An 18504-nucleotide genomic window follows, 5' to 3' on the forward strand; every position below is an offset into this window, starting at 1 on the left:
ATTTCTTCTCCCAAAGTGAAGGGCCCAGCTAAACATGTTCACTTGGGAGAAGTCAACGGAGCTAAATAAACTTTGAATGGTTAAATCTCCACTGAATATTTAGAAAATCATGCTTTAATCCTATGAAAGGAGACATTGAAAATAGCAACAGAAATATAGCTCCTGAGCCATAAAGTAAAGACAGGATAATATTTATCTTTGGTTAAAAGGGATTGTTCCTGTGAGTTAAGGGCACTTTTCCAGTGGAGCACAGTGACAGAGGCTGCCAACCCTTCAGAGTATGAAAATGCAGCTCTTGGTAAAGTTGGCATGGTGGTTGTTATCCTTGGAAGAATAAATGTCCAGTTTCTTACTGAGATCCTTCTAAAAGATTTATGCTCCAGAAAAGTGAGGTGCTCAGCCAATTCAATGGGCTCCAGATGGTCAAAGAGCAGACAGGCTTTTCCCTTCTTGGATACTTTTTTCCTCTGTGTGACTCTTCTCATCCAGTCATAGGAAGGACTATAAAAGAAGAGTGAGTCTGGTCAATGTGCTGAAAGCTCATTTCACTCAATGGAAGTTATTAACCTACTGACTGTGTAACTCTTGGCCTGCTTCCAGGGGCTTGTGCAAAATACACGCCCAGTCCTTCGTATTTGAAGAGAAAACCACTGACCCATTGCCAATAGAATACAAACTTCGAGTTGTTTTTCCATACAGGGTGGGTTTGCACTGATTCATCCAGAATCCCTTACTTGGTCTTTCCTGTGACCAGTAAGGTTTGGATCATGAGGGAGAGGTTAGGGCTAGGTATATAAATTTTGGAGTTATCAATATATAGGTGGTGATGGAAACCATCAAAAGCTGGTTCTCTCACTTCAGCAACATATGGATTATTTGAAAAGCTTGTTATAAAGACAGAGACCTAGACCTCACTACCAGAGATTCTGACTTACTAGGAATGAATAATCTGAATAATCTGTATTTTTTAGTATAAACATTTATCAAACTCTTAGATGTCCCAGGCACCACTATAATCACAAGTATTAACTCATTAAATCTTCACAACAACTCTACCAGGTAATACTACTATTACTCCCATTTTATAGATGAGAAAATATAGGCACAGAGAGATTAAAATTTTACCCAAGATCACACAGCTAGTAAGTAGAGGAGTCAGGATGAATAATCCTTATTTTTAACAACATCCCTAATAACTCCTGGATCACTCACCATTGATCACTCTTGAAGAAGTATTCTAAGAAAAGAGACTAGAGTATGAATGCCTAGGACACAAGAGCACATATTTGTAATATGGATAACCATACTCACAGGCCTAAAATAGTTTTGTCTACAAAGTTAGCTAGTCAATATAAAATGCTAGCCTAATTAGCACCAAGTTCCTAATCACTGAGCTAACACGTTCATGGCACAACTATGGTCAACATTTGTACAGCCTCAGGCTGACCTCAGAGCATCTCAAACTTGAATGAGCATATGAATCAGCTGGGGATCTTATTAAAATGCAGTTTCCAGTTCAGCAGGTTTAGGGTGGGGCATGAGATTCTGCATTTCTGTTGAGCTCCCAGGTGATGCCAATGCTGTTGATCCACAGACCACACTATGAGTGGCAAGGGTATAGGAGACTAGATTCAGTAACCAAGCACCAAGCATCTATTATGTGCCAAATGCTTTCACATATTATCTCAGGTATTCATTGGATGCTCATAATACCTCATGAGAAAGGACAACCCCCATTTTACAAATACAGAAATTGAAGCTTGGAGAGAGAAACTATGTCCGATGGGACTGTGCTCATTGCATCAAAGCTTTCCTTAGAGAAGCACACCTTGATTCTGAAATAGTATGGATGGAGGTCAAGTGGGGTCATCACTACTCCCTCCCTCAAACAGTGGACTCATCATGTTTAAAAGAAGCTTGTGCCACTCTTACATGCTGGATATGTCGATGAGGCTGACGTGTTTCTCATATCCTAGTTGACTAACTACTTCCCGGAATTCCTCAGTCATACGGATCAAACCAAGGTCCAAATTAAACTCTGCGGGAAACTTCAGAATCCAGTACCTGAAAGGCATCAAGTATTTTTGACAACTGGAAGATTTCAAGCTAGACCTCTATGGAAACCATGGTATCATTTTGCAGATTACATTTAACAATGCATCAAGACCACACGCCAAATTAGCAATCTCCCATCCCTCATCCATCACATTGAGTCTCCCTCTTCCCTCCTTTAATCAAGGACTCAAATCCACCACTCCCACCCTGAGCCTTTCTTTCTCTCTCTTCAGAACCACTGCTGAGAAGAAACCCTTATCCCAATTCATGGCAAGTAGGTGGGAATGTGTATGGTGAGGGAGTAGAAAATAATGAATGTACTCTTTCTAAGAGCTGCTTTCATTCCCTAATCACATTGACCACTGCTTGATTTACAGTCCAAAAGAAAGATGAATTCTACTCCCAGGAACAGAGAAGGGCCAGTTTTAATAAAATCAATAAAAGGGGGACTTGAGTCGATTCTATTGTCAGACTAGGTCTGTTGTATGGTGAAAAGGAAACTGTCAACAATTGCAGAACTAGAAACTACAAGACAATTAAATTCGTTAATATTTACCTCATGAAGTAACAGATCTTTAATCGAAATTCATCACAGCTTTCTCCACTGGCATTTCGATACGTACACTAGTTAAAGAAAAATCCTTGCACGTTGTTTCCTTTGCACAGACCTGCAGCTGTTTGATCAATTTAGATGAATTCCTAATAAGAGGGCCATACTAGGAATATTAGGGTTATGTGAACGTTCAAATGGAGAGAAAAGTGTGCTCTGATGACATCGGCGCTAAATAATTGACACAATGTATTATTGCTCTGGGATGTATTTTTTTGGTCTGGAAGAGAAGCCATTTATAAAATTAGTTTTACCTTCCTGAGCACTTACCAAGTGATGACTGTCAACTGTAATTACAAATATACTACCAACTATAGATGATTTAAAATCAATAGTACATAAAAGCACCATTTTAGCCAAAAAGATTTTATATATAGGATTAATGCTTTATATAAGTACTCTAATTTCTTTAGTATTTGAAAATGTCATTTTTGGGTATATTAATACACGTGTTGTGATTTAGTTTCAAGTCTATTTAGTCATACTCTTTTTAACTAACATATATTGAGCTCCTGCTATATGCCAGGCACCATGGATATGCAGTGAGCAAGGAATCCAAAGGGAGGAAAATCTAAAGAAATGTTAATTCATAGGCAGTTTCAACTTTCATACAATCTGTACTTTCAGCTATTAAACTTTACTGTGCCTAAATATCCCTTTCTATTTGTGCTTCATATAGCAGCAGACATACTAATGGTGAGAGTGTTGTTTGTGGGCACATTTTTGGACAGTGTTTGGATCCTGAGGAGGGATGGACCAGACTGAGTCAGTTCCCTCCATCCTTCTCTATGTACTGCCCTTCAATAGTGGGACCTGTGGAATCCTTGGACCACTGGGTACTCGTATCTTGCTCACTTCCAGGGACCTCTGTTCAGGGTGAATGTCCCCTTATCTTCTCTAACATCCCCTTCTGACCCAAGGCTGGGGGCATGTTGGAAGAAAGAAGTAGAAAGTGGAGGAAGCTTGAAGTAAGCAGATGGAAGCCACGCTGGCCCTAATAGTACTCAATGGACCCTCTCCCTCTGAGGCTCCCCTTGTTCTGCAAGGCTTCTCACTCATCTGCAGGACCCCTGGGCTTGCAGCAGGCAAAGACTGTAGGAACCAACATTAGTGGTTATATAATAAACATTAGATCTCAGGGAATAAAACCTCCGTATAAATGTGTGACTGTTTTGTAGCCATTTTCAGCCATTTGGCTTTTAACTACCTTTTAGGACTGTACCGTGTACAAAAGTGGTGGACTGCTAAAAGCCCTTATTATAGAATGGGGTTTCTAACTATGGATGGTTTTTTTTGCTTTTATATCAGAAGAAAATTTAAGATTAATATCAATTAACAAATTGTAATAAACCTGCTAGAATATTCCTTGTGTCTTGCCAGCAAGGGAAGATGTGAAAATTTAGGTGGTGTTTATGCCTGAGCCAGGTCATATTATTTTGGCTGGCATTTCCATATGTCTAAACTGTATCCTCTATGTCCACCATTCTGCGTTCCTAAAAGGAGTAAATTAGCTCTTGAATCAGTGTTAAATATTCTTTCATTACACTAACAGCAGAAATATTTAAGACAAGTTAGAAACATTCAGTCTACAACTCCTGTTTCATTTTATATCTAGTGATTATTTCCAAGCAGAGCCAAAACATCCAGATGGAGAGTTAACTATTTGGTCATTCATCCAGATGTTTTGTCTAGACATCTATATATATTCACAAAAGAGCTGGATAACTGACTGAAGACTGTTTATTCATCTTAATTTACTGGCTGTGGTTAGACACTCTATCTAAATACAGAACTTGATTTATGATTGTAAAAATTACACAGTAGTTGAAAAGATATATGCAGAGAAGTTTTTCTGCCAACTCAGTGGAAGATAAATACCATCGGTGCATAAGTAGAACTATTCTTGGCAAATAACTATTATTCAGCTCTCCATTGTCATCTGTTAAAAAATAAAATAAAATGAGAGGTGAGGAGACAACAGTACATACTACTTTTCTCTATTTCTAATATCAGTAGAGAAACATCAGTGTCAAAATTTTCTTGTAGACCCAATTATCATTTTCCTCCTACTTCTGCTGGTATTTCCTTGCAAATTAAGTGGGTAGGTCTCACCCTTCCTCTGATGTAAGGTTGCCAAATTTCACAAATTTAAATACATGACACAGTTAAATTTGAATTAAGTAAACCACAAATAATTTTTTAGTATACGTATGTCCCATGCACTATTTAGGACATACTTATACTAAAAATGTGGCTCATCTGCAATTCAAATTTAACTGAGCATCCTGTATTTTATCTGGCAACCCTTCTCTGTCTGGTTTAACTCTTCCTATAACAATCAGTTCAACAAACAACTCCTTTGTGACTCTGTTTGTGCAAGGAATAATCCAAAATGCTGAGGTAGATGAACAACATAAAAGGCATATAGCTGTAAAGTCTACAACCTAGTAGGAGATATAAAACATATACACAAAGACAGAATTCAGGAGCTTGGGCAACTCACTCTTGTCTAAGCCAAAAGACCAAAAATTATCACAGCAGCATATACCACGTACCATAAGAAAGTCATAAAGGGCTGTGGGAGAGTGGAGGAAGCAATCAGCATTCCTGACAGGGGAGATTAGGAATGATATTACGAACATCTAGGGTGACATCTGAAATGAGCCCTGAAGTAGAATTTCAATGAAGTAATATGATAAAGGCATGGAGGTAGAAAGATGCAGGGAATGTTCCGGAAACATTAAGTGAACAGTATGGCTGGGGAATCAGCTGTGGGCAGTAAAGGGAAGGAAATGCAGAGGGCAGTGATACTGGGGAGACAGATTGGGGTCAATCAAAAAGGCCTTGAATACCAAGGTATGGAGATTGAATTCTGTTCCATAGCAACACCTACATCTGAACAGGGGGAAGTAAGAGTAACAAGATGTACAGAAGGGAGAAAAGGCTCATACCAAACATCTCAATGCAAGTGCTCAGCAGTTCATCTAACGTTGCCGCTTTCCCAAGTCCACTTGACCCCATGGTTATTTAGCCGTTGTCAAAAAACTAGGGACATTTTCAACATCATGTAGACCATCTCCATAATCATGCAAGCAGGTGATGCTTGTGCCTAGTGGTGGTCTCTGATCTAGATTCTCAAGACTCTAAAGAAACAAGAAGAAAAAAATATCAGACTAGAGTTCTGCTATCTGTTAAAGCATGACTTTCCTACCTGAAAAGATAATGACTTCCACTGACTATATTTCTGCAAGAAAAGCATCAAAGTGACAGAGATTGTGTGAACCACCATGATGGCGAAATGCCTGCTAATCTGTTCCTTAGCATGTATGATGCTCTAAAACCACGGAAACGTTCCCTATTAAATACCATCCCATTTAGCAGTTGAAAAATTTTTTTGATACAACATGTTACACTTCATATTCTTAAGTGATAAAGACATTCAAGAGTACATTGTTATAAACGTTACTTGGTTTAATATTATTACAAGTATATAGGAGGAGATAACTTTAAGAGCAAATATATTGATGAGTGTTACCTCAGGGATCATGTTAAACGTTAAAAACTGGTAAAAAAACTTATTTGCATAACTTCTCTAATAGTAACAGTATTATTAATAGTACTAAAATATTAACAATAATCTATTGAACATCCACATTATGTACCAGGCACTACACCAAATGCTTTGCATATATTATACAACTTGATCTTCGTAACGATACTGTAAGGTAGATTATTATTTCCAGTTTACAGACAAGGTCATGGGATTCACACAGATTTAGCAACTGGTCCAAAACCATACAATTATTATGGCCTTGAATCAGGACTCCATTATAAAATAAAGTTTTTGGTTTCCCTTTTTCCCTTTTATTGCTCTCCCAAGTGGGGATATCATAAGGCTGTCATAATTTTGCCCCCTAATCTAGTGTGAAAAATAGCACTCCACACCATCTCAGAAAAAGGATATAAACCAGATTATCTGTCACAGAGGTAGTAGAAAAATGTGGGCATGACAGCTGTCCCATTTTATAGCACTGTCATGGGGAAAGTGGGATTAGAAACCTCTAAGAGATGCTTATACCGAAAGTATCCCTGTTGGAAACATACCATCATTTTATTTTACAGAGCAAGTCCTTGATGCCAGCTCCATGTAAGGCTTAGAGAAATTGAGAGGTCATCATGATGTAAGACAGTTACCCACTTTGGATAGTTTAGGAGGTAAACGTGGCCATTGGGATTTCACTCTTGAACTGTTTAAAGCCAATGTCGATTTTACTCTCAAAGTTTATTTGTTCAACTGGTAGTCATGGAGCACCTGATAATTGCTAGGCACTAGGCAAGGCATTGAGGCTGCCAAGATGAACACATCATTGTCTCATACCTGCCTCCAATGGGCCCATAGTCAACTTCAGAAGGCAAACACGTGAATGAATAGAAAAATAAACTAAGGTCCATATGTGTGGCTGTATTAGTTTAGTGGTACCACTGAAGAGTGACATCTGAATGAGTCTGTTCACCAGCTGTATAAATCAGGTGGAAACATACTCTTGTGCTAAAGGTACTACTCTTAGAGCATCAAAAGAAGGATTATTTCATGTGTCATAAAAATAACGGAAACATTGGGTCAATGCTGTCCCACTTCTGGAAGGGGAATATTAAAGCTGTCTAGAACCAACTCTTACGTCTCTTAACCAAGTCACCTTATCGGGAAGGCCTTTCCCGACCACCATAATTTAAAACAACACTCTCCCTCCAAGCCCACCTCCCAATTGGCATGCCCTACCTCTCTTACTGGATTTATTTTTCCTCATAACACATATCCCCATCTGACATACTCTATATTTTACTTGTTTATTTACTTTTTAATCTTTCTAGCACTATAAACGTAAACTCCATGAATGCAGGAATTTTTGTGTTAGTTCTCTGGTATGCTGCCCAACTGCTAAGATTTTTGCCTCTCATATAGAAGATACCCAAAAAAGAATGTGCTAAACTCATGAATGAGTGGATGGATGGATAAAGAAAGAATAAAATAAAAATGGTAAAAAGTTTGTCTTTGAATATGTATATATTTGTATGAGTGGATACTATAAAATTTTAAAGGATTGTTTTGTAGTTTGTTTTACTTATTTAAACTAGCTTTTAGTAAACATCACTGGGACAGAAGTTTTCTAGACTTTCTGCTAACCTAGATGTGATAGGATCTGCCTATACTCTATTCATAATAAGAACTTGATACCTCTTCCAGGACATTTTGGGGCAGCATTTCTCTGATTTCCTTAACGTAAATTCTGTCAATCCCAAGAAAAGTCAACAATGGACAATTGACAGGTTTGATTACCTTCCTGTATAACAGGCATTTTTTTTATCTTGTTAATTCTGTTACTGAATAGTAAATGTATGACTTAGAACCAAACAACCTAGATTAACTAAACTAATTCTCAGGTCAAAATTATTCCCAAAATTATCAGCTAATTTGTTGGGGAAGATACTGACTTTCACAAGAGGTTAGAAATAACCTGGCACCAAAGACCTGTCACCATGTTTGGAGTTATATTTGTGATCTGCAAAGAAGCCAGTACCTGAGAGCCAGGTGGGCCTCTCCAGTTACAATCTGTTTCTGCAATCAGTAGATGTGTCTGTGTCTCTGCTTAGCATTTTGTCAGCTGCATATGTACCTGAATCTCATTTCATATGTGTGGATATATATTGTATCTACAACTGCTTTTTCAGAGAGTAAAGCTTCTTTATTGCAAAGGCAAGATACATTCCTCATTTTAAAATACGACAGTAGTGAAAAAGGAAAGAAAAAAAAATCAGCCCACAATCTCATCATCCAAAGGACTCTTGTTAATACCATGACATGTTTCTTTTAGTTTTTCTGGCATAATTATTTTGGTGAGTTTCTTACATAATCTAAAATAGTTTAAAGAAATACTTACTTACTGGTCTCACACAGGTAGATATCCAGGTCTGAAAGAATTTTAAGGGCAGTTATCATCATTGGAAAATGCATTGGGGACTCAGTCTGCTGAACTGGTTTACCCAACTCGAATAATAAGTACTTCGGAGAACCTGATAAAAGAACAGAAAGAAATCCCCAGAGTTAAGTAATAGAAACACTGAATAATCCACATTGTGTTAAAGCATTTCCCAAACCCTTCAATTATAAGTGGTTTTTGTCTAAACGTCACCCACAAAATTAGTTAAAAAGAGAATACATTTGAAGTAGTGATTTGGTGCCATGACATTTTTAAGATCAAATTGTTTTTAAAACATTCAGCTTATTAAAAATGACGTGTGACCAAACTAAAATTTATACACATAGTGTAAATACTATTTTAGTCCAATATACTTCTATGGGTGGATTACTCATTAAGAATTTCCAAACACTGACTTTGGAATGTTAGGAAATCTCTAAAACAATTGTTGTGGTGATCATCAAACTCTGACTCTAAATCACTCCTGACTGTCTCAACAAGAATGTCAATGTTATTTAGTCCAGGCTGTTAGTCCTCTTGATGGCTTAGGAGTTGCTTTTGTGTTGATAGGTACGCTCTGGCTGCACTGAAAATTATTGCTCCTCAGCATAAACATTTTCTCACAAATCTGAAAAGGACACAATAAGCCAAAATTCCCCAGGGCTTGAATTAATTTCTAAGAGAGCAGGTCTCACTTCAAAAGGGCAATAGGGTTCTGTTGGGTGTGATTTCCAAAGGCCATGATGTCTTCATGCAGCAAAAAGACCATTAACGTGACTGGTGAAGACTCAAAAAAATTGTGAGGTTGCCTAGGACAATAAGAACTATGCTTTCAATGTTAGAAATAGTGAAAAGGAGCCAATTCCATGCAACTATACACGAACAGATCTTAATTAGCATCCCAGGCTCTTGACTCAGAACATTTAGAAGTTTTTAAAAATTGGATTTCAACATTAGATAGACAAATGGGGAGAGTTTTACTACTTTGAGTAAAACCGCCGTTAAGCTACTTACTTTTACTAGATTTGTTTAAGAAGTTAGTGAGGTAACATAAATGTACCCCCTGTCAATCCTGCAAAACACTGGGTGCTCGGGAAGGTGTCTCCCTTTGTCCACACTTCCTCTTCCCTTACAGTATTTAAAGGCTTTTAAGTTGAGGACTTAAGGTGAAGTAGAAGATCAACATTTAGAAGTGACAGAAAGAGAGATGTTAGTTTAGAGAAGGGAGAAGGAAATAGGAGAAAAACTACCGTGACACTAGGGCATCTAGTAGTGGGGCAGGTGGCCTCATCAGCAATGGAATCCCATTCCCGAAAGTGCTCAAGTCAAAGTAAGGTAATGACTGTCAGAGATGTTGTAGACTAAATTCCCAGACAGTGTCTAGGAAACACACCAAAATAACAGCGAGGTTTGCTCCTGGCTCTAGGATTGCAAAATTTATAAGGTGAAACATTATATCTATTCAAGAAATAGTTTTGAAATTATATTGGCCATATTAGAACTTCCAAAGATAGTCTTGTCTATAGCACTGTCTCTATTGTAAGAAAAATCAAACAAAAACTCTTGGAGACTCTTCCCTCCTAATGGCAGATATTGTCTTTAGAGATAAATAACCATGTGTATGTTCTTACACTCATATGACCTTCATATAGAGACACAGGGTTTCTCCAGATGCCTAAATCCTTTGTTAAAATGAGTGGTAATTATTACAAACCTTTACGCTTTAAGGATTAACAACTAGGGTGTCATAGCATTTGTTATTCTGGCAACACTCAAGCTTAATCTTCCTTTCTTACCACAGACATGAGATTTTAAAAGTGCTGTCATTATATTCTCTGAGACTCCACAGGAGAATCAAGATTATTGAGTTCAGTAAGAGAAATGACAAAACTATGAAAGACAGTTAATTTATTTGGTAAATACTTACTGAGGATCTATTAGACACCAGATACCAAGCAAGCTACTAGAGTGACTGGTAGAGGAAGTTGCAGACAAGCAAAGAGAAGGATAAATTGGTGAGCAGGACAAACACAATTCTTGCTCTTATACTCCAGCAAAGAATAAAACAAGTAATTACCATAAAGTATCCTATGAAGGTGCAGGGCACTAATACATTCTAGGAGCCAGAGGAGTTTTAGCTAGGCCAAGTGTGGGTGGGAAGATGGTAATTAAGAAAAGTTAAAAGACATTTAGAATGACTGAAGTATTGAATGAGACAAGAGATGAGACCAAAAGGTCGGTAGGAATAGCTCATGAACAGTATTGTAAGCTATATTAAGGAGTATGGACTTTATCTGAAGGGCAATGAGAAACCATTGTTTTAAAGGTGAGTAGGAGAATGGCATGATCATATTTTGATTTTTTAAAGATCTTTCCATCTACAGTATGGAAGAGAGATTAGTAAAGACCTACACTGATATGGGGAAATCAGTTGGTGGTCAATTATAACCATCCATGCAAGAGAAACCAATGTGTGGAAATGGAGATGGAGAGAAGTGGTTGGTCACAGAATATATTTTGAAGATAGGTCCAATGAGATTTGTTGATCTATTGGCTATGGGGAATCAGAAGAAAGGAGGAATCAGGGATAATTTCCAGATTTCCAGCTAGACATTTGGTTGGGTTATGGAGCCATTTCCCTGAGATTGAGAAACTGAGGGATGGGGGTAGGGGTAGTTAAGTTCATGGAGGGGGCAGCAAAGGATGAATTCACTTTTGGATGTGTTTAGTTAGAGATGTCTGAGACCTCTTAAGGGGAATGTTGAGTTAGCTTCTGGATATCTGTTACATGATCATGTTTAAGTGTTAAGAATCAGTGGAAAGGGAAAGTTAAGGGGCAGGAGAAAGAGAATTTATATAACAAGGTCTCTGGGAGGACAGGAGTGATAGACCATGCACAGGTGGAGGGATTTACCTTGGATAAAGCAGAGGGTCACCTCTTTCAATGTAACAGCATGAAAGAGGAAAAAAATGGGTATAGATACAGGTATATTCATCCTTTTGATAGCAGGAAGTCAAGGAAGTTCCTGTCTGGTGACTTCTATTTACTCTAAAAAGAAGGAGACAAGGTCATCCACTGGAAGGTCTGATGGAAACAGATCTGAGATTTATCCAGAGGAGAAAATAAACAAAAGATGTTGTGAAGAGCAGAAGAAAGAAACCAGAAGTATTGGGGTTATTTCCATCCAGAGTAGAAGGCTGATGTTTCTCTTCTTCTGGAGTTTGTTTTGAGAGGAAGTTTAGTGTTTCTTGTTCCTAGGGTGACATCACTCACTTGTGTCATGTTTCTGAAATTATTTAAGGTAACTTTTCTGGAACAAGTCACATGGCAAGTTTCTTCTGTATGGACCAGGCAATTCTGAGTTTCTGTTGTTAGAGTCTAGTCATATAAGTTTCTGTAAGTATGAACCTCAGAGCTGAAGCATGGTTGGCATTTTCTAGGTGATTTCCAAATGAGCGCATGAGTCCCTGCTCCAGTCTCACTTAGCTTTGCTTGATATGGGGAAGAAGAAGATACTATTGGAAGGGAAATTATAATAAAGAAATAATTTACCTCCCATCCTTTGACTTGCTCCAGAATATTTCATTCTGGCAACTTCAACCTCAGCCACTATTCCCATGTTCTCTACCCTCCCAGCCAATATTTCTGTATCTCTGCCTCACCATGCACAGTCTCCAATGCCCTAATTATCTGTTACTTTTTAAAAGGTCATAAATCACAAGATACATTACTGTTGTTCACTCTTCACGCATTCTTTGGGTACTTCTATATTGGTCTTGTTTTAATCTTCTTTCTCATTTCTTTCAGCTTCACCTCTCAGTTCTTTGAATTTATCTTTCTACTTTATTTCCTCCAATCAGTTACTTTTCCTAGCGTGTTCTGTCATAATCTCATTGCCAACACTATCAAGGTTGATTCTATCACAAAGCAACTGGGACAGTATGAACTTAGAAAATGAGCCCAGTGCTTACAGCAAAGTTAAAACATTCTAAATGGGCCATAATGGTGACCCATAGAAGAAAGTATCCCACGTTTATGGATAGTGGAGCAATATCCCTGAAGTTTATTTAAGGCTGACAGGAGGGAATAGCCATGGGTAACACTGAATTTCTCAAATCTTAAAGTAATTTTTTCATTCTTGCCTTAGATGGGTGTAATTAATGTAACAATGAGGTTTTTCTGGGTTTTAAATTGTTAGTTATTGTTGTTTATTTATTTTTTCCTACAAAAAGCTTTTACTAAATTAATGGAGCATTAATAATCAACATTGTCTTGGATTTTAGAAAACAATAATTTCTACAAATATTACTTGTCAGTGGCATATAATGTGACAGACATAATTTTGGGAAAATTACCTATATTATGTTTAAATCTTATAACACCCTGAAAGCTAAGTGCTAGTCTCACCATTTCATACAGGAGGAAATTGAGACCTAGAGAGGTTAAATTATTTGTCCATATCATATTACCAGTTAAGTTGCAAAGCTAGGCCCATCTGACTCCAAAAATTTATATTTTTTTCCACTACTCAGACAAATGTTAGCTGTTGTTAGGGCTGCCTATTAGATCAATTTCTAGGCATTGTCTAGAACAAATGTTTACTATTCCCTTTGCTTAGCTTCTAAGCATTCTATCACTGGCCCTATTGTCTGCAAATGAATAATCATCATTATTACAGCAAGCTTGACAATTCAGGGACTAACTGGTACCAGACACTGAACAGAAGTCAATAACCAGCTCAGAGCTCATCTCATAAGGCCTCATTGCATTTTTTGGTAACAAGGTTAAACTGCATTTTATTTATTTTTTTCTTGGTTAACAGTATTTAGTATTGGCAACCAAACTAACACATTTACAGCCGCCTGACATGAGTTGAATGAGAAATTAAAGTCTTGAAGAAGCTCTAATAATAAATACAATGGAATTCTAAAGTCCAGCCAAGGAGGTGTTTCCCTAGCATTTGGCTGTAGCTGGACATGGAAGAGAACCGACATATACACATATTAGGCATTTGCAATCAGATGGCTTCCAGATGGACACATTCAACCACACGGAAGGGTTATGGCTACTACGGCAACGCCAGTGTTCAAATTGTAAATACTATCCCCCAAATAAGGCCCATAACTAGGAAATGCTTAGCTCAGAAGTTAACATTTTAAACTTTGGGAAAATAGGTTTATTTGTTTTTTTCAGATCAATATTTTCTTCTCCTGAAGATGCCAATATTATATTCATAACAATCCTGTTTGTGGCACTAACACTTTGGAGGACCTGGTTCCAAACGCCTTGAAATAAAGTCACATTCCCTTATCATTTGATTATTCGTTTACTTCAGAGTGAGTTTGACGATGATGACGATGATGATGATGATGATGACGACGATGACGATGATGATGATGATGATGATGATGATGATGATGATGATGATGATGAAGGAGAAGGAGAAGGAGGAAGTCATCTTACTGAGTGCTGCTATCTAGTCACCGTGCTGAGCACTGTACCCAATGAACTTTGGAAGGCTAGGCCCCACCCCAGAAATCCAGTGATAAATAAAATGCAGCTAAACTTTGCTATTTAATTGTTACCAAAAAAAAAAATTCAAGGAGGCCTTGTGAGATGAGCTCTGAGCTAGTTATTGACTTCCATTTAGTACTTAGTATCAGCACTAACATCCTCATGCCTATGTGCCCACCATGAGCAGGAGGGCATTCTCAGTACCTGGCATGGGTTAAGTAAAACTCGGGATCCTCCCGCTGGGACCAGATGACAATCTCAGGGGACAGAATCTACACAAAGGAGGCTCCAAGGGAATGAAGACACTACACAGAAAACCTCTAAGAAGCAAGAGAATGTGAACAGAAGACACAGCCTGGAGGACAAAATCTCTCTCTCACCTACCACCACTTGGAGCTGGGAGTGGAAGCTGCCTGTCTCTGAAGATACCGAGAAAGGATTTTAAAACCTGAGTTCTAAGTTGCTACACAGGAATGCAGCAAGAAGCACTAACATAATGAAAGATTGTTTTCAAAAAGTATCATCTCCATGCTCTCAGAGAAAGGCATTTGTTTGATTGAGCTAAAAGGCCAATGATTATTGAATACCTATTAAATGTTCAGCACTGTGTTATGAGCTGAAGACGTAAAGAGCTATTCACAAGGACCCAAATCCCTGTGTGGGAAACACATTATAAACTGGTTATTATAAAACAATGAGCCTGTTAAGTCCAGTGTCACAGACACATGCCCAAGATGTTGTAGGAGCATAGGAATTGGACCAAATTCAACCAAACAGATCTAGGAAGACTTCCTCAAAGAGGAGACACCTGAGAGGGTTAAGTTTTATGGGTCACAAAACTAAAACAGAAAATACCAGCTAAATTCACTGGTGTCAGACAGCAAAGTGGCTAGAAATATCTGAGCATGATTTTAGAATTGGGCATAGGATAGATATTACGAACCTGCTATCAAAACTTATCATCATGTAAAAAAAGAATAAGAACACACATAAGACAATATTAGAATAAGAGCTGGTGAGAGTAACATGATTGGGATTGGGTAGGTATGAGTTGAGTTCTGAACTGTTTTTGGCTTAAAAAAAAGCATAAGTAAATGAATGCACCACAAAAAGATAGAGACTGTACAATGCTTTATTATCACCATCATTATTATTTATTTTATCCAATTTTACTACTGACACTGATAGGCTTTAAAAACTAGATTTCTTATGCCATTTTGATGCTAATTTCTGTATACATAGATACAGACCTACTTGAAGATGTAATATTAATTTCTCCTTATCCAGTGAAACCGTACAGTGTTATCATCTAAGTGAAAACATTTTGCTCTTGTTCAGAAACTAGTATGTTTATAGCATTCTTTTATGGTACAGTAAATTCTTAGTTTGAAATTACTTCTGAAGGATTTGGAGCTACTCTTTTTTTTTTTTAAATTTATTTATTTTATTTATTTATTTTTGGCTGTGTTGGATCTTCGTTGCTGTGTGTGGGCTTTCTCTAGTTGCGGCGAGCGGGGGCTACTCTTCGTTGTGGTGGGCGGACTTCTCACTGCAGTGACTTCTCTTGCTGCAGAGCACGGGCTCTAGGCACTCGGGCTTCAGTAGTTGTGGCTCGCAGGCTCTAGAATGCAGGCTCAGTAGTTGCGGTGCACGGGCTTAGTTGCTCCGTGGCATGTGGGATCTTCCCAGACCAGGGCTCGAACCGGTGTCCCCTGCATTGGCAGGAGGATTCTTAACCACTGCGCCACCAGGGAAGTCCTGGAGCTACACTTTTTATTGGAACCAATTAAAAGTAAAATATAGTAACCCCCCCAAAATGCTTTTTAAATTATTTCTGTATTCTCAATTAAATTTACACAGCTTGAAGCCCATAATTAGAAGGTGCCACTTAACGACTCTGTCATTCTCTTTTATTTCAGATATTTCTCCTACAGCAAATGTTTCTTCCTTTCTCTAAAAGAAAAACAAATCTCAAGAGATGGTGATATCTCTCTTCCTCCCATCTAGGACATTAACTAATTTCACCTTACTTTCTCTAAGGTTCACTCTCATCATCCCTAACACGAGAGAAATAACATTACTCTGCCTTCCACATAAGAATGGAAAAAAAAACTTCATTTGAAAAGGTTTTAAGGGCATTTAACACAACAAAAAAAAGGAAGCCCTAAAATTACGAAATGTCCCAAACTATAGTTGAAAAGTCATTATTCAGAATTTAGAATGTATTTCCCCATTAGAACAATATTATAAATGGATTACTAGTAGATTTACACACGGAGGACAAGGAGGTCGGTGGGGACCTGTCAAAAATACTAAAAAGAACTTTTGGAATTCCCAAGAAGTTCAGAGGTTGACAGCACTGGTTCCCTATATGCCAAATTACCCTTCAGAAATTGTGTAACTCCTAGAAACATGAAACTAATGGGTATTTTTAGATCTAGAGAGGCAAAGGAGGAGAAAAAAAGATAGAGGGAGAGGAAAGTAGCTTTTCACAAAGTCACTGTTAAAGAGTTAGAGGGGGCAAAGAAATGGGAATAAGGATTTTGTTGGCACAGTTGTCAAACAAGGGAGGAACTGATGAACTGGAACTAAATTGTTAGCAGTTTAAGTAAACAGGAGGTGTCTTTCCTGGCCTCAAGCAAAAACAAAGAACACAAGCTCTCCACTGGCCATCTCTCCTGTCTTCCCATTCTTCACAGCCAAATAGAATTGGCTTATTTCATCCCCTCTCCGGACCACCAAAATCAATTCTCCCTCCACTCCGCACCTGCACACCTCTCCAAAAAGACTCTGGTAGAGGTCACTGCATTTTGTCAGAAGTTAGGTTAAGCCTCAGCAGCCATGTGTTACCTCTTGACCACACCCTCCCTAAAATTCTCCCCTTGGATGGTTTTCCTGGCATCTTCTCTTCCCTGATTTTCCTCCTGTGTCTCAGGTCACACGTCTCCAGTCTGATATGCCGACATTCCTCCTACTGCTGAGGGCTCGCAGGTCTCTACGCCTTTTCCTTTTGCCTCAGACTCTCCATGTAAACTCATCCACAATCACAGATCCAACCACCACCTCTGTGCTGGACTCCAGCTGTGTGGTGTGCTGTAGAGGACAGAGTGGGCTCTGGAGAGAGGCATGTTTGAGCTCTGCTCTTTACTAATGCGTGACTTTGGATGAGTTTTACTTAACTTTTGGGTAAGTTTTCATATCTTACCATCATGCATTGCTAGTGGAAATGTAAAATGAGGCAGCCACTTTGGGAAACAGTTTGGCAGTTCCTCAAATCTTAAACGTAGTGTTACTATATGGTCAAGCAAATTCACTCCTAGGTATATACCCAAGAGAATTGAAAACTTATGTCCACAAAAAACTTGTACGCAAATATTCATAGCATTGATATTCATAATAGCCCAAAAGTAGAAACAACCCAAATGTCCATGAACTGATCAATGGAAAAACAAAATGAAGCGTATCTATACAATGGAATATTATTTAGCCATAGAAAGAAATGAAGTACTGACACATGTTTTAATAAGGATAAACCTTCTAAAAGTTATGCTAAGAAAGTCAGACACAAAAGGCCATACACTGTAAATTCCATTTATATGAAATGTCCAGAGTAGGTAAATCCAATAGGTAGAGACAGAAAGTAAACTAGCAGTTGCCAGGGGCTGGAAAGGAGGAATAGGGAGTGACTGCAAAGAGTTCAGGGTTTCTTTTTGGGGGTGATGAAAATGTTCTGGAATTGGGCTGTGGTAGTTGTACAACCTTGTGAATATACTCAAAATCACTGAACTATACATTTTAAAAATGTAGATTCTAATGGTATGTGAATTATACCAATTAATTTTTAATTAATTAAAAATATTCCCTCTTCATTTTCCTAAACTACTACATCTCCTATATTTCCTTCCTTGATTTATGGCTCAACCTTTCTCCCAATATTCCATGCCAGAAACTTGGGGCTTACCCTAGATTTTCTGGCGCCTTCTTTGATCATCCCTCCATGTCCAAGTCTGATTATCTGTCCCTGGAAAGTTTCTCACATACTTCCACTTCTTTTCCTCTCCACTGCCACTCCTGGGTTTAAGCTGTCATTACCTTTCCCCTGGTCCACTGCAATGCTTAGTTGTCAGGCTTCTAGATTGAGTCTTACCTCCTGTTTATCTCTCCTCTCTATTGGTGCCAAATCAATCTTTCCAAATTATCAGATTGATCACATAACTCCCCTATCCAAAATTCTTCCACCATCCCCTATCGACTCAATCTAAAGTCTTTGCTTGGCATACAAAGCCTTTCATGAATGACCCTCACTCTGTCCACCCATACCCTCACTCTTCTTTCTTCACCCTCGC

General features: G+C 38.2%; 1 protein-coding gene across 5 annotated transcripts in view; it reads right to left on the minus strand.

The window, feature by feature from the left end:
• The window catches only part of RASGRP3 (RAS guanyl releasing protein 3), a 104121-nt gene that overhangs the window by 34965 nt on the left and 50652 nt on the right, over window positions 1-18504 (minus strand). For 4 of the 5 annotated variants that reach the window (XR_005022485.1, XM_036873974.1, XM_036873971.1 and 1 more), the window contains exons 2-7: window positions 8605-8737; window positions 5617-5808; window positions 4502-4604; window positions 2612-2674; window positions 1933-2064; window positions 354-501 (exon numbers count right to left, since the gene is read on the minus strand). Coding sequence is in view for 4 of the 5 variants with exons in the window: in XM_036873974.1 (XP_036729869.1) it covers window positions 354-501; window positions 1933-2064; window positions 2612-2674; window positions 4502-4604; window positions 5617-5686 (516 nt within the window). In the remaining variant the exon portion in view is untranslated. The remainder of the gene's footprint in view (window positions 1-353; window positions 502-1932; window positions 2065-2611; window positions 2675-4501; window positions 4605-5616; window positions 5809-8604; window positions 8738-18504) is intronic. The other variant, XM_036873973.1, reaches the window with a different exon arrangement.

The sequence above is a fragment of the Balaenoptera musculus genome, chromosome 13 (genome assembly GCF_009873245.2).
Source record: "Balaenoptera musculus isolate JJ_BM4_2016_0621 chromosome 13, mBalMus1.pri.v3, whole genome shotgun sequence".
In the NCBI taxonomy this organism is placed as follows: Eukaryota; Metazoa; Chordata; class Mammalia; order Artiodactyla; family Balaenopteridae; genus Balaenoptera; species Balaenoptera musculus.